General features: G+C 56.6%; 1 protein-coding gene across 3 annotated transcripts in view; it reads left to right on the top strand.

Moving 5' to 3' along the window:
* Positions 1 to 8,307: 8,307 nt before the first annotated feature.
* The window catches only part of Clmn (calmin), a 94,153-nt gene continuing 87,225 nt past the window's right edge, over positions 8,308 to 15,235 (top strand). For all 3 annotated transcript variants that reach the window (XM_047539200.1, XM_047539199.1, XM_047539201.1), the window contains exon 1: positions 8,308 to 8,512. In XM_047539200.1, coding sequence (XP_047395156.1) covers positions 8,431 to 8,512 — 82 coding nt within the window. In that variant the 5' untranslated portion in view covers positions 8,308 to 8,430. The remainder of the gene's footprint in view (positions 8,513 to 15,235) is intronic.

Here is a 15,235-nt window from a genome sequence, read left to right as displayed (position 1 = left end):
TCCCTGCTACTGCCCAACCCCACGGCCGGTACCAGGCCCTCCAGCCTCGCTGTCCAGCTCCTGTGCTGGGCCCCAGCCGGGCTTGGTACCAGAGGCACCACACACCTCTGCTTGCCCTGCTGGTGCTCCCTGCCCGCCCCTCTCCTGGACCATCGCCCACCAGGTACCACCTGCTTATCTTTCAAGACTCAACTCAGGCCTCACCATGTCTACAAAGAGAGCAGGACTGGGAAGCCTATGCCCTTTAGGTCATGCCAACTTGGGGCCATCTTCCTTTTGCTGTGTGACCTTGATCAGGTGATTCAACTTCTCTGAACCTCCATTTTTCTTATTTACAAAGTAGGACAGGGATGCTGACCTCATGATTATTGTATAAGATTAGGGAAAGCACCGGAAGGCACTTGACAGGGCTTCTGCTCAAAAAATGGCACTTATTTTTAGGACGTTTCCTGCCTTGCTCCCTGGTGGAACTGGACCCTGCGCACATACACACTCTGGTCTCTGAACATCTGTGCACCTGTGGTGAGATGTGGAGTCAGCACTTCCCCAGGTCAGTCTCTCTGCAGCTGCCCTGCCCCAGGAGGGCGAGACCCATTGCTGGGTTCCAGGGCTGAGGCGCTTGGCACTGGGGAAGCCCTTGGTCAAAGTTTTTGGGGGAAATGAATGAAGGAATGAATTCATGCTCATCCCTGCGATCGTCTCACTCCTGGATCGGTCCCAGGCCTGGGACCGTAACTGCCGTGGACAGTCTGCCATGATCATGAGACCGAGCTCGCCAGGTCTTCATTTCTGCATTAACACTGCAGACAGGCACCGACTCAGGTCAGCGTGACGAAGCTCTGCACAGAGTGTGCCCCGGATGGCCCGGTGCCACCATCACCGGCTTTCATTTCTTGCTCTAAACCAGTCCACGTCTTCCCCCAGCAGCGTGAGAACCACCAAATGACCACACATGGAATCACCGGCCCGTCCTGCTTGCTGCCTGCAGTCACTATGTTTCGTGTGTGGGCATGTTTGTTACCCAGCCGGCGCTGACCTATGCAGCAGGGAAGGGCTCCCTGATGAGGAAGGGCGGAGCTAGAGCAGAACGGCCTGCAGGAGGTCCCCAGAGGAGGACTGAGAGGCGGTGGGGGACCGAAGAGTTGGGTGCAGCAGCCCTTTGGCGGGAGTTGGACGAGCACTTTTATTTTCTGCCACTTCACTGAACATCCACCCAGACCAGGGACTAGAGGGTGAATAGCCCCACGGTGAACGAACGCACATACACAACCGCCCAGACAGAGCCCCGGGTGCTCCAGTGTTCCCTCCCATCACTTCCTGCCCCCTGGCCTCACCCTGCCCCGGCCTGCCACCCGTGTGTCTGCGTTAGGCTTTTCCTCAGCAGGCTCTGCCAGTCTGCACTTGGGTCTGGCTGCGTCCACTCTGCCTGGTGGTTGAGACCCGTCCGCGGCCTCTGCTCCGCCGCCATGGTGGTGTTCCATTATGCGCCATTCTCCCCGGTGGGACACAGGCCTCGCCCGTGAGGAGCGAACACTGTGAACACACCCTTCGAGGGACACGTGGACATTTCCGTTCAATATAGGTGACCAGGGGAGTCGTGTATGCAGCTGGTCTTCAGAGGAACCGAGAGGACCCATGGCCTGAGAGAGGGAAGGGGGACCTGGGAGAGGCCCGTGCAGGTGACAGGTTTTCATGAAAGAAAGCCGGGCTGGCGTCTTAAGATCACTGTTGGGGTTGGAGACCATCGTGGGGGACAGGAAAGTAGGCAGGCCGTGGTGGGGGAGCCTCCGGGAGAGGTGGCGGTGGCCAGGACTGGAGATGGGCAGGACAGGAGGGATCTGGGCCTCTAGCTCTGTGTAATGCCTTTCGGGGTCTAAAACAGGAGTGTGTTTTCTCCCACGGTTTGGGGTCTCTCGTGAGCTACGACAGATGGTCGCAGGGTCCCAGAGCTCCCGGGGCTGAAGCCGTCCTCCCCTGCCTGGGTCCGGGCTGGTGGGAGGTCCCTGTCTCCGCGCCACCCGCCCAGCTCCTAGGCAGCCAGCAGGCCCCTCCAGGTGCATTCCCGTCTCACGTCAGTTAGGTATCTGGGCCCAGAGCAAGCGTCCCAAGAGGCCAGCACGGCCTACCGACCAAGCCCAGTAGGTCTCAGGACGTCACAGACACCCCGTCCTCTTAGCCAGGCCAACCATGAAGTCCAGTCGGGTTCAAGGGAAGGGACATGAGGAGAGCGGCCAGGTGCAGGGAGGGGAGGGCCAGGGGCTGCCGATTCACTCCCCTCCAGGGCCCTCGCGGGCTGGGGCAAAGGTTCCGTCTCTTCCCTGGGGAATCCTCAGCACGACCCTCTGAATGGCGTGGAAGACGTGCGTAGCCTGCAAGTGCCGCACAGTGACGCTGAGGTTCATAGCAGGTCGCATGCACCACAGAGGCGCCCTGGGAGTCCCATGGCGTCCCAGCCTCCTGGGGCGTGGGAGGACACTTGGGATGCTCACAGGCTGACCAAAGCACTCAGGACACGTCACCAGGGCACGCCACATCCTCAAGTAACACACGACCTCTTCCCACGTGGCCACGCTGAGGCTTCCTCACAAATACGTGTGCCTTTTGGGGACCTGGGGCTCTGGCAGGAGGTCCACTGCAGCCAGCATGCAGAGTCCTTCACGCCCGACCTGGATGGTAACTGGCCCTGGAGGTCCGGCTTGCTGCGACCAGCAAAGCCCCCACAGCGCTTCCCAGTGAGCCTTGAACTTGAAGGGCCACGCTTAGTAAGCTGCGATGGTTCAGAAACATCAAAGGCAGCCAGGTGGACCGCAGAGGCCAAACCTGGTTTCTGTCCAGGTCCTTCACTGAGGTGACTTTGGGGACACGACTGAACTTTTCTGTCCTTGGTTTCTTCATCAGTAAAATGGGGACGATGATCGTGCCTCCTTCACCGGCTGTCCTGGTGCTGAAATGAGCAGTGAGTTCCAACCCCCTGACTTTTAAACCACTTTTCCTGGGATTATCAGCAACAAAGTTTGCTTTTGATTTCAAAATTTTTTTTGAAAATTATGTATGTATTTCTGCAACACTGTTGCCAATACCTCCCTAGGTGCTTGCTCTCTGCTCGGTACCCTCTCTCCCCACATCTTCACAGACCAATCTCTCAATCTTTGCAGGGACACAAGTTTATCTTTTGCTTCCCTGGCCAATGTACACTCCTTAAATAGAGTTCTAATGTCTACCAAAAAAATATTAGCCGGTCTATCTCCAGGGAAGCAGCCTTTGACTGTTCAAACCTGGGAGAATTGAGGGTTTTATTTGTGGAAATTGGGGCATCCGGTGCCATCTACTTAGGGAAGTAGAATTTCTTTAAACCACCCACCAGCACCTCCACGAATCACATGAATTAATAAAATCTTGGAGAAAATATTAATCTTTTATATTACAGGTAATCTCCCATGTTCAGGGTGGGTTTTCTTCATTTAGTGATGCAGGAATTATTTAAATCTTCCTGAAGCATCTTTTCTTTACACGTATATCTTTGATCTCACACTCTCCTGCCAGGTGGGGGTTGTAGGTCCCATTTTACAGTTAAGAACACAGAGAAACGGAGAGGTTAAGAACTTGCCCGAGTTACACAGCTCATAAGTGGCCAAAGAAGGACTAGAACCTCCAGGTCTGTCTACTATGCCCTACAGGAAATGTCCTCTATCTTTCGCTGGCTCCTGGATTCTTTCTTTGTCCCAGCATGTCTCCTGACACTAGCCTTCATGTCATGTTGCACAGGATTCCTGGAGGAAGGCGACTGGTGGGAACATATAACAGGAAAAAAATCAGCAGATGGGCTGGCACTTGACATTCTTAAGGTCCTGGGGGGACCCCAACTCTCCTGAGGAACCCAGGGTTCAATGAGTATCAGGAGTCACTATTTGGTGAAATTAAGTAAAGTTGTTATTCACGCATGCAACAAGCATTAATTGAGTAGGTGCTAAGTGCCCAGCCGAGGTTTGTGCTCTGGTGACACAAGGTGACTTAGCCCCCACTCCCAAGACATTCTCCAGGAACTTGGAGCAAAGGCATTTTAAGTGTCCCTTAAAGGTCCATGTGGTAAAGGCTTGGTCCCAGTCCTGGCACTACTGGCTCTTGGGAGGCACTGGACCCTTTAAGACACAGGGCCTGATGGGAGGCATTTCGGTCACTGGGGGGTGTGCCCTCAGAGGGGACTGTGGGGCCCTGGCTCCTTCCTCCTCTCTCTTTCTTTTCTAATTCATGAAGTGAGTGAATTTCCTCTGCCCCATTCCCTGCCATAATGTACTGCCTCACCCACAGTGTAGGGGCCAACCAATCACGGGCTGAAACCTCTAACACCACAAGACAAAACAACCTTTTTCTGTTTGTAAGTTGATGATCTCAAGGTATTTGTTATAGTAACAGAATGCTGATTAACAGTGGGTGGGGCAAACACGGAGGTTCTGGAAGTCCCAGTGTGTGTTCAAGGGTGCTATGGAATTCCTGAACCAGCTGCCAGGCACTGACCATTCCACTGTCCCAACAGCTCCAGATTCTGCCTCCCCGGCTGCTGGTTGGTGAAGACCACCCTATGTCATGCCTGTGTTGGGAGCCAGGCCATACCACAGAGAACCTGTTCACAGCTGGGTCTGAGCACAGACTCAGGCCATGTGGACTTTCTACCAGTGTTTGCTGAATGAATAGTAAGGCCAGGAGTCTATGCCATGCTTCAGTTTGGTGACATCATAATGCAGACCCCTGCCCAGGAGAGGTTTTTGACCTATTTGAAGAAGAAACACTGGTCCATCTAGCGGGGATCTGTTCTAATGTCTTAACTGGACATCATTTGAAATTCCTGAAGGTGTATACATGCTGCCGAGTGCTAGGACTCCTGTGGAGATAAGACTTTTGTAAAATATCACCCGAACCGCCGGAGACATATGACTAATACCACGGGGCTGAGTGTCCGTCTGGTCCACGGCATGATCCTTGCCTGGTCACGTCTGGGAGAGATGTGGGCAGGCTGCGGGGCCGCAGGACAGACAGGCTCAGACTCGCTCTGCCACCCTGGGCAGGTCACTTAGCAGACTTAAGCCCCATCTAAGAAGGACCCCTGCCTCTGTGGCCTCCCAAAAGTCACCGTGAGGACCAGCTGAGGAGGGGCTGTCAGCCCTGCAGGGTTGTGCACACTAAGGGTCACAGCTGCACCCCCACCACACAGCTCCCTGGGAAGTGGCTGGAAGGGACAGTGGGGTTGACTTTGTTGTTCCTATTATTTCCCAGAGTGGGTGTGGGTTTGGATCTGGGCTTCCTGCCCCAGTTCATCAGTCCCCAGGAGCAGGGCAGGAGGTCTCAGAGCCCTTATGTGGGGAGGGATGTTGGATTCAGGGATCTCTAAGATTCAGTCCCCAGATCCTCTGCAACTCTGACTCCCAAAGTCCTTTTCCTTGGCAGAAATTGTTTTTAAACAAGGACGAGCATTCTAGAAGAACTGGGCAAAGTCTATAGAATCAGTTGCTGGAAACGCCCGGGAAGCCAAGCCCTTGGGCAGAGGACTTCTCCTTCCCTGCTAAAAAAATGTAAAAGAAAAAGAGTACTGTTAATCCATGTAGGATGCCAAGTGCCCCAGTCCCTGTGGAGGCCACGCTCCCCTCCCCAGGAGGCCGCACACACGCCGAGAAGGGACACTGTGTGTCCTGGTATTTGCCTGTCTCTCAATAATATGTACTTTGCCTGTTGCAAATATGCAAACACGTTTTGATCTCCTCCCCAGAAGTTTACTGCAGTTCATGACATGAGGATCTATTGCTGGTCATTTTGGTCTCCTGTTTCTAAGTTCAGGACTATAGCGAGGGATGTTCACTCATCCATTTGTTCAATATTGAGAACTCTCTGTGCAGACACTGTGCTAACTGCTCAGAGAGAGAAACTCATATAAGACATGACCTTGATCTCAAGTACTTCACAGATTCCTGGAGAAAACCATCAAGTAAACATAATTACCAAGCAGTATGGACACAGGGTAACAGGGTTTGTGGGTATTATAAGCATGGTACTAAATACCATGTGAACTGTACCAGATGGGCACTCAGCGGACCCAGGGAGAAACTGGCCTTGGAAAATGTTCTCTTAAGGTGGCCGTGATTGAGGAATCGGCTAGGAAAAGATGAGTGCAGAGAGGAGAGGATGGTCACATTGCAAAGGGAACAACTTAAGCAAAGATCTGGAGGTCATGAGGTGTCTTAGTCCATTTTTTGTTACTACAACTAAATACCTGAAGCTTGTTAACTTGTAAAGAAAAGAGGTTTATTTAGGTCACAGTTTTTGAAGCTGAAAGTCCAGATATCATAGGGCCAGCTCTGATGAGGGACCCCTGGCTACATCACATCATGTGGAGGCATAAGGGCAGGAGCGTGGGTGACAGAGAGAGATCCCATGTAAGCCAGGAAATCAGAGTGGGGTAAGCCATTCCTGCTCTTTCATTTACAGCTCACTCATACGAGGACATCCAGGGCACCCCAAGAGCCACCCTAATCTGGACTGAGAGGAACAGTCCCAGCAAGATCTAGGCCCTTCCATTGACCCTGCCTCTGAAGGAACCTACCACCACTCACAAGGCTGGCTCCCACGCCTTTTGAAAACTTTCAAGGAAAGGCAGAGCTTCAGGCTGAGGTGAGGGTCGAGTTTCTGGTATACAGCAGGTGCTCAAGCAGCGGAGACCTCGGCCCCTCCCTGCCAGGAGTTGTAACTGCTTGGGCCACGTCCCCAGATAAGGAGGCCTCCCATGCCCAGGAACCTCATCCTGTAGGGGACAGTGGCCTAGCCTGCAGCTCACATCCACACACACGCCGATCAAGGCCAGGTTCTCACCCCACCCCTTTAGGAAGGGCCTGAATCTCTCCGCCATTTGCTTTCAGAAGAATCATTTTCAGGGCAACGTTGGCCTCTAACAATTACGGAAAATGAATTGAAGTGTATAAACAGGAAGAAGGCTAGCGGATGGGGCTCGACTGGGTGAGGCCTGGCTACCACCCTGGGCTCTGCAGAGGCAGAAACAGGCCTGTCCCCTGGAGAGTGACGCGAACTGTGATTAGGAATCAAGGCAGTGGAAAGTCTGGTCCTGCCAATGGCCGGCTTGAGCTCAGGCACCTGGCCCTGATGGGACCCTTGGGTGGGGATCCCAGCAGGGGGGTTTCTTCCCTTCCAGGCCAAGGTCAGCCCTAGCACCTCTGCGGGCTCGCCTCCACCCCAGTGCCTTACCCCAAGTTGATCTCCCCCGCTCTGAGATTCCTTGCTTGTTGCCTGTGGGCTCCTCCCGGGGATGGGTGACCTGAGGGACCCCCCACTCTCCTCCAGGGCCGTTCCATCAGGGCCCCGTGGCTGATGAAGCCAGTGGCTGCGCTTCCCGCGCCCGGCTGAACACAGCGCGATGAGCGCAGGTGTGTCTCGACGCTCCCTGGGCCTGCCCACATCCCCGCCTCCGAGGACCCCATATCTAAAGCCACTTTCTGTCAGGCCCTGGGGGTCTGGGATGGCAGAGCCCTGCGCTGGGAGCAGAAGACCGGGACTCAGGCCCCTAAGTCATTTCTCAGCAAACTCCATGCCCCCAGGCCTCGCTCTTTCTGTGCGTCCAACCAACACGGAACTCTGACACGTTAACAGGAGTCCTAGGCCCCGAACAAGGGAGGACCCAGAGTTCTCCAGAGTTACAAGGACCGGGGTAGGGGGACCAGAGAGGGGTCTTCACATTTCCAGTGAGCTCCTGGACACTGGGGGCCGGGGCCCCCAGGAGCCCAGCCCCTGGGGTTAAGGCTCCTCTGGGAAGCTGAGGTCTCTTTTCTGAACGGAAATGGCTCCAACAGCTAAGCAAGGACAGCCGCCCCTCTCCGAGGCCCCTCGGCGGGGACTCCCCACCGCCATCTGCACGCTGGTTCGCCCTCGCGGGCTTTTGCCACTGTCCCTGGCCCCCGGGTCAGGGCCGGCAGGGCTGGGGACAGGCGGGGGCCCGCGGATGGGGTGCAGGGGGACCGGCGCGCCGGCCAGGCCTCGGGGGCCAGGTCCTGGGACCTGCGCGGCGCCCCCGCTTGCGTCACCCGGCCCACCGCACCCTGAGACATCACAATCTGGGGGGGCTGGGACCCCGCGCCTCATCACCGCCCGATTGCGACCCAACAATCCAACCAACGCACACCCGGGAAAAAAAGGAGCCGGCCGAGCGGCCGCCTCCGCCCCGCCCTCCGCGCCGGGGCCCCCGCCCCGCCCCCGCACGGGGCAGTGAGCGCAGCCGGGCGCCGCTCGCCGCCCGCGCCCGCCGCCGCCGCCCGCCCCGGCCCAGGCGGGGGCCGCCCGCCCGCCCGGCCCCGCGGCGCCCTCGCCGGGTGCGAGCCGCTCGCGCCCGCCGCCCGATCTCCGCGCCCGCCGCCGCCCGGCCCGCCGCGCTTCATGGCTGCGCACGAATGGGACTGGTTCCAGCGCGAGGAGCTCATCGGGCAGATCAGCGACATCCGCGTCCAGAACCTGCAAGGTACGCGGCGCCCGCGCTCCGCCGCCCCGGAACCCCGCGGCCGGCGCGGGACCTGCGGCGGCCGGGGCGGGGGCGCACGTGCGGGGGTCCTGTCTCTTTAGGGGGACGTCACCACCTCCCTCCAGCTGCGAGTTTGGAGAAGTTTGCGCGTGGGCACTTGGGGGCGGTGGCCCGGGTCAGGGAGGGGAGAAGTGCAACTAGCAAGAGTGTGTGGCCCTGCGGAGGACCGCGCGCTCCCCAGGTCCTGCGGCCGCGGAAGGGAGCGCCCTGGGGGTGGGCTGGGGCCGAGGGCCGCCGCCACTGCCCTCAGGGAGCTGCCCTCTCCAAAGAGCGCAGGGCAGAGGATTGCCCAAACTGCCTCACCCACCTGGCCACAGGAGGCTGGCACCAAAGTCTGCATCCTGGGGCAGCTGAGACTGGGTGAAAGCAAAACTCCGTGGGCAGCCTGCCCGGCGAGGGCCACGGCTGGCAGAGCCACGGAGGAAGCGCGTTGATCTTTGGAAAGAGTTTATTCGGTGTGAGAACTCAGAAGGCACAAAAGTATTTGAAGGGAGGAAAAAATCATCCATACTTGTCCCCCCAACCCACGGTCCCAAGAAAGAGCTGCTCTTGGTGGAAGGTCCTTCCCAGCTTCTTCTCTTTCCATTGGTGGGCTCTGCGGAGCTGGAGTTCCACTTCCGGCCTGTTCACGCCCATGTGGACCTGTGCAGGTGAAGTTTCTTTAGCCTCTTTCCCTGAAGGCTTGGGGTTCCAGAGAGTCCAAGGCTGAGGTGGCTGGGAAGGAGCTGGGAGGCCTGGGCAGAGGTGGTGGGAGGTGGGTGCCCTTCCGCATCAGGTCCAGTGGCTTTGCTGCTAGAGGGCAGCTGCAGCAGGCAGGCGGGGGTGGGGAGCAGCCAAGTTTAAACATTACACATGATAAAAAGTTTCCTGGGAGCTCACGTGGACCTACTCCACCCCAGGTTGGGCAGGAGCCATGCGGGTAGAGGTGACTTGAAAAGGAGTGGGCAGGCTCTGGGGTGGGCACCCAAGACTGGGTGCTCTGAACTCCTGATCTCTTCTGGCCCTGATTTGTGTCAGAGGAGGGTGGGAGAGGGCATGTTGCAAATGACCCTTTAGATAGTAAGCAGAGTGCCTTGATCCTGTTGCCTGAGGAGAATGGACGTCCTGTTTAGGGGTGGGCACTATCTTCTCTTACTGAGATGGTGTTTAATTTGGGCTCCGTGGGTGCGTGGGTGCGTGTGTGTCTGTATGGCTGCGTTAGGCGATCACTGGGTGTTTAATGAGCATGTGCTAACCACAGCTTGGTGCAGTAAGTTCCTGCAGTCCTCCAGGATCGACTCCCAGTGTAAAGATCAGTTTGAGTGAAGGGAAGCTCAGCAGTATGTGCTTTTCCTTACTGCACAGGGTGGGGACAGTTTGAGGTGGCTCCTGAAGTTTACCTACAGTGAACAGACTCACTTCTACGTAAATGTCAGTGATCATTTGAACACCAATGAGCTTTGCCATCAAAACTTCTAAATTGTGTATATATACATTGTGTTCATTACATACATATTGCACATGTATAATGTACACTTAATCTTAACTGTAAGCTGAAGTTTTGGGGTATGAGAACACCCATGTAATCAACTGGTCCAAGATGGAGGTTTCCAGCTTCCTAGACAGAAGCCTGGTCTTCCATCCCAGTTAGTAACACCCCCCACCCCCACCAAGGTAATCACTATCCACTATTCAGATGGATTTTTTTTTTTGACTGAAGATTCGTTTTGCTTCTAGAATGTGATATAAAATTAAGTGACATAATACATTCTCTTTTGATCTGACTTTTCCATCAGTGTTATACTAGTGCAAACCTAGGTCAGTACTTTTCCTTGCTGAGTACTATTCCACTGTGTGGACATACCACCGTTTGACTGACTGTGTCTGTGGGGAGGGTGGGTGTTAGTTCTGTAGAGTCGCACAGTCAGGTGTGGCTACTTTGCTGGCATTGCTGAGCAGAGGCTGGAGTTGGGGCAGCACTGTGTTCTCCGGATTTTCTCCTTGGCTTCCCTGTGTGTTAACCGGGTGCTTAACATTTCTCTCCTTGCTTCTGTGGTGCTCAGGAAGTCCCCACTAAAGGTCCGAGTCCAGAAGGTCCCCACGCAGAGCTCCGATCATCTGCAAGACCAGCTGGTGGATGTCAGGCAGCCCCATGTGTCTGGATGATCAGATGGGGCCTCCAGCGAGGGCCTCGTGTGACTGAAGCCGTGTGGGTGGTGGCCCGGGAGGCAGTGGAGTCCAGCTGAGGGGCTGCTCCGCTGGGACCGCTGTCCTCTCCTGTGCCGCAGTTGTGACGGTGGGCTTGGTACAGCGGGAGCCCCGGGGTCTGTAGTCACAGGGAGTACAGCTCTCGGGCTCTGGCGGTCCTGATCCTTTTCAGAAAGCTTGGACTCTGCTGGTCCTGGGACAGGGTGGTTCTGGGTCAGTAATCAGACACAGCGCTGCACTTCCGGCCTCTCAGACTGCGTGTCAGGGGAGAACGGGTTAGTCAGAGATCTCTATCTTTCTGTCTGTCTGTCTGTATGCCGGCCTTTATCTGTCCCCTGAACTGTGGGATTCTGGAATCTCTGCAACTGGGATTGTGATGCAAGTTCATCCCCCAGGGAACTCGGAATGGGGACTCCTGATCTGTCTCTGGAGGCCGGTTTGGCTCCCAGGAGCCGTCACGCCACCCTCTGTCTTGGACACATGGCGGACGCGGTTCTCATTGGCCTGTTTAGATGGACAGCTCATAAAGTTGTTTGGAACAAGGGCTTTCTGGCAGAGCACAATGTCCTTCTGCGCAGAGACTGCCTGTGCCACCCTCGCAGGGTCCCTTGCAAGTCCCTGGGGGTGGCCCAAGCTGTTGACCTTTCCAGAGGAGAGAGGACGGAACTGCAGGGTGGCAGCCTTTCCCTGGTGGAGCGAAGCTGGCGTAGAGGTGGATGGGAGCAGATCTGTGCCTCGGTCCCCGTGGGCTGGAGGCCAGGAGGGCTCCCGGGTCCTTCCAGGACAAGGCTCCTTTGCTGCGTCCGTCCTGGGCTGGCTGCACTGTAGAGTGGCGTGGGGTGTCAGGCCAGGGTTCCAAGGTGCTCCTGCTCACGTGGGAGCCTCCATCACCCCAGAAGTCCACTGCCCTTCTGAGTAGTGTAGGTGGACACGTGCTGTCACATGCTGCTGACCCCAGAGAACGAGGAGCTGGTCTCTGCCTTCGGGGAGTGCCAACTGTCACAGCACCTGGCCGGCGGCTCTGCCGATCTGATCCTAAGAGCACAGAGCTTGGCGCTGGTTCTGGCTCTCCTCTCTCTCGTTCTGGTACTTTGGGGGTCCGACGTTGCGGTTCTTGACCTCACTGTTGGGCAGGTTGGCTCGCCTTGGACCTGGCTGCGGGAGGTGAGCTGAAGGAGGGGGGCTGGGCAGCCGTGAGGCTCTTCCCGTTGCTGCTCCAGGGGTCCCATGGGAAGCGTCTGTCGTTGCTCTCTGGGGACTGCCGGCTGCTGTTGCCTAAGCAACATCCGCACCCTGAGGCAGAGTTCACCCAACCAAGGTCATGTGACTTGTCCGTGGAGCTGGGATTTGAACCCAGGTGAGGCTAACCAAAATCATCCTGTGGGTCAGGTGTCCTGGGCGCCCAGTTAAAGGGCTGCTGGCCTGGGAGTTGTGCAGGCCTCCCAGAGGTATTGGTCTGGGCCTCGGAGGCTGACCACCACCTTAGTGGGGGGCACGCCCCTGGTTCACCTGAAGACAGCTCCCGGCCAGGCAGGGGAGCGTCCCGGCCCAGGTTTCCTGCTCCTGTTGCACTGGCTCGGCAGGGGTGCAGGCCCTCCTGGCACTTGCGGGGACTCCGCAGAGACCTCTGCCAGCTCCAGCCTTGCTTCTCCTCCTCCAGTCCACCCCCATCCTGCCCAAATACTTCCCTGCTAAGTGCTTTAGTGGGTCTCACGGCCTGCAGCAGGGCTGCCCAGCAGGGGAGCTGGGAGCAAGAGTGGGGACCTGGGTGCTTCTTGGTCCACCCCGGGACCAGCAGCGTCTTGGTCTTCTTCCCCTATCTACCCTCTGCTCCCTGCCCAGCACCCTCCCATCTCTAGTCCAGTGCACACAGCAGCAGGTCCAGGTCAAAGGAGGCAAGGAGCCCGGGGGGCCCTTTCCGCCTCCGCTTCCCTGGCTCTTGAAGGGCACAGCAAGTACCCTGGAGGTTTCTGTTGAAAAATCAAAAGCAAATCAGATGCAGAGGTTTTCTGTCCTGGGGAACTGCTGGGTGGAGCACTGCCCCTGGGCCTGTGCTTGCTTCTCAGGATGAGTCCTGTGATTTCTTTCCCCTGTCTACTGGGGTCAAGGCCACAGGCTTTGAGTTAACCCTGGGCTGCAGGTGGCAGGGCACACGCTCGTGTGGATTCTTCTGGGGGCTTTTCCAGGTGCAGCACTGTGTCCACAAAGCCACAGCCAAGACAGGAGGCCGAAGCCTGAGGGGTTGGGGTGGGGGCCTGGATTCGTCGCTAACTTGCTTGGGCTCCTGGGGAATGTCTTTCACTTGCTGTTTCTCGGTTTCCTCGTTTGAAAAGCGAGAGCATTGGATTAGCAGGGGCTCAAGCCCACCCTTAGGTAGGTCTTGGGCAGAGTGTGCCCCTCAAAGCCATCTGCATCCGGTCCCTGGCACCCCGGTGTGTGGCCCTGGGCCCAGCTGAGCATCGCGGTTGCTGTCCTGGAATCTTTCTGCTGTCAGGTGCTGAGGCTCAGCTGCACCGAGGGGCCTGTGCAGAAGAAGGCGCGGTTCCCCGGGCTCCCTATGAAAGGGCACAATGGCAGATGACCTGCCTTCTTGGTTTGTCCTTGGCCGATCGAGTTGGATGGAGTTGAAAGTGCCCAGGGAGGTTGAGTGACCAGCCACCATCAGCAGACAGGGGATCCTGACCGGGTCTGTACCAGGACGTTCAGGGCTGGGAGACACGGAGACCCATCTCATCCAGCAGGTGGTTTGTCAGCAGCCAGAGGGACGCCCTCGTGGCCGCAGAGCCAGGAGAGGGTGCTCCATGGCATCATGCTGCCAGCTGTGGCTCGCAGCGGCCTTGATGCCACACGCTGCCCCCTGGCCGGGCAGTCTCATGGGGGAGCTGAGCGTGGGACCAGATCTGCCGCCGGGGAGGTGGGCCTCTGCCCCAGAGGCCTGGCTTTCCAGGACTGCCCTCCCTGACCTTGGAACACGCTGGCATTTAATTTTTGACCAGAGCAGCAGAGGCTCTGGGCAAAGTCCTCCCGCCCAACAGACCATAGGTCACGCCTGCCCTGCGTCTGAGGGGACGAGAGAAAAATAAAGTGATTGTCTCTTTAGTGATTGAGCCATTAAAAATGAACTCCCGGTTCCCATAGAAACCTTTTTTTCATTTCTCCTCTTTATGCCTGTTTTTTTCCCCCATTTTTTTAAAATAGTGGTACATTGTGTCAGTCACAGAAGGAATTAGAGACAGCTGAGCCAAAATCATAAATGTGACATTAAAGAATCTTTGACAGTTTTTTCCCCTTCCTGATGGGTCTGCTTTTCTTCTTCTCACAGAGCCAGGACTCACACGCTTGGGTTCAGAGACTGTATGTGGCTGGTCGCATGCTTTTGTAAATAAAGTTTTATTGGAACACAGCCATGTCCACCCATTTGCATATTGTCAGTGGCTACTTTTGGATTAGGACAGAGTTGAGAGTTGAGACAGGGAAGTATCCACAAAACCCCAAATCTTTACCAGAAAAGGAGGAAAGGAACAGAGAAACAATAAAATTTTCCCAGTAAAGGAAAGGTGTCTGTGTGTCTGTCTGTTGGAGTTTGTGTGCATCGTGTTTAACTTAGGGTGCCAGCCATGCGAATTTGTTAGGTGAGTGTTTTTGCCAAGTCAGTTGTTCTGTCTTGGTAGTGGCCCAGGATGGAGGCGCTGAGACGCCCCAGGTCTCAGAATGGAGGTGTTGGCTCGAAACTGCTGCCATGCCTGCCTTCTCACTGCTGTTGCCCGTTGGATTCCATCCAGAAGAAATCCAGGGTGAGGCCCCGATACCATCCTAACACCCATGGGTCACGGGAGCCCCTTACTTTCCACAGTAGGCGGAGCGCGCGGGTCCAGGAGGCTGGGTCAGTCGGGCGTGGTTGGCCAGCCTCCTGGTGGGACAGCAGGCGTGTGCTCGGGTGCTGGCAGCAAGAAGCTCTGGAGGCTCCGTTCAGAATGTGGCCGTCTGGAGGACTTCCTGGAGGATGGTGGCGACTGTGTTTCTAAACCCAGGCTCAGGCCCTTGGTGACAACAGTAAGGAGCTCGTCACGTGTGACACAGCCTAGCCTTATTGCCCAAGGGCTGACCGTGTGCCTGGGGGACATTCTGTGCCTGATTTAAAACTGGGCTCATCCACCAGGAGCCTAGTCAGAGGCAGAGGAGCACAGGGACGGGGCCAGAAGGGCGGTGCAGGTGACGCGCCTCTTGCGTCTGCCCTTCTTGAGCGCTGGGATCCGCTGCTTCTTGGCGACTGCGGTCCAGAGCCCTGGAGGATAACAAAAGGCCAAGGAGGACTTGGGGTTATTTTGGTGTGGATCAGTACCAGCCTCAGCTCCTGCAGAGCTCGGGTCCAACGGCGAAGACCTTTAGGGCTCTGATGACGTCATGTCCCCTCCTGCTTCCCTCTCCTGGGGGGTTCTCCGTGCAGCCTGGAACCTTTGCGGTATTTATATTCCT

The sequence above is a fragment of the Sciurus carolinensis genome, chromosome 2 (assembly GCF_902686445.1).
Source record: "Sciurus carolinensis chromosome 2, mSciCar1.2, whole genome shotgun sequence".
Classification (NCBI taxonomy): Eukaryota; Metazoa; Chordata; class Mammalia; order Rodentia; family Sciuridae; genus Sciurus; species Sciurus carolinensis.
This window is presented reverse-complemented; position numbering and strand designations above follow the sequence as displayed.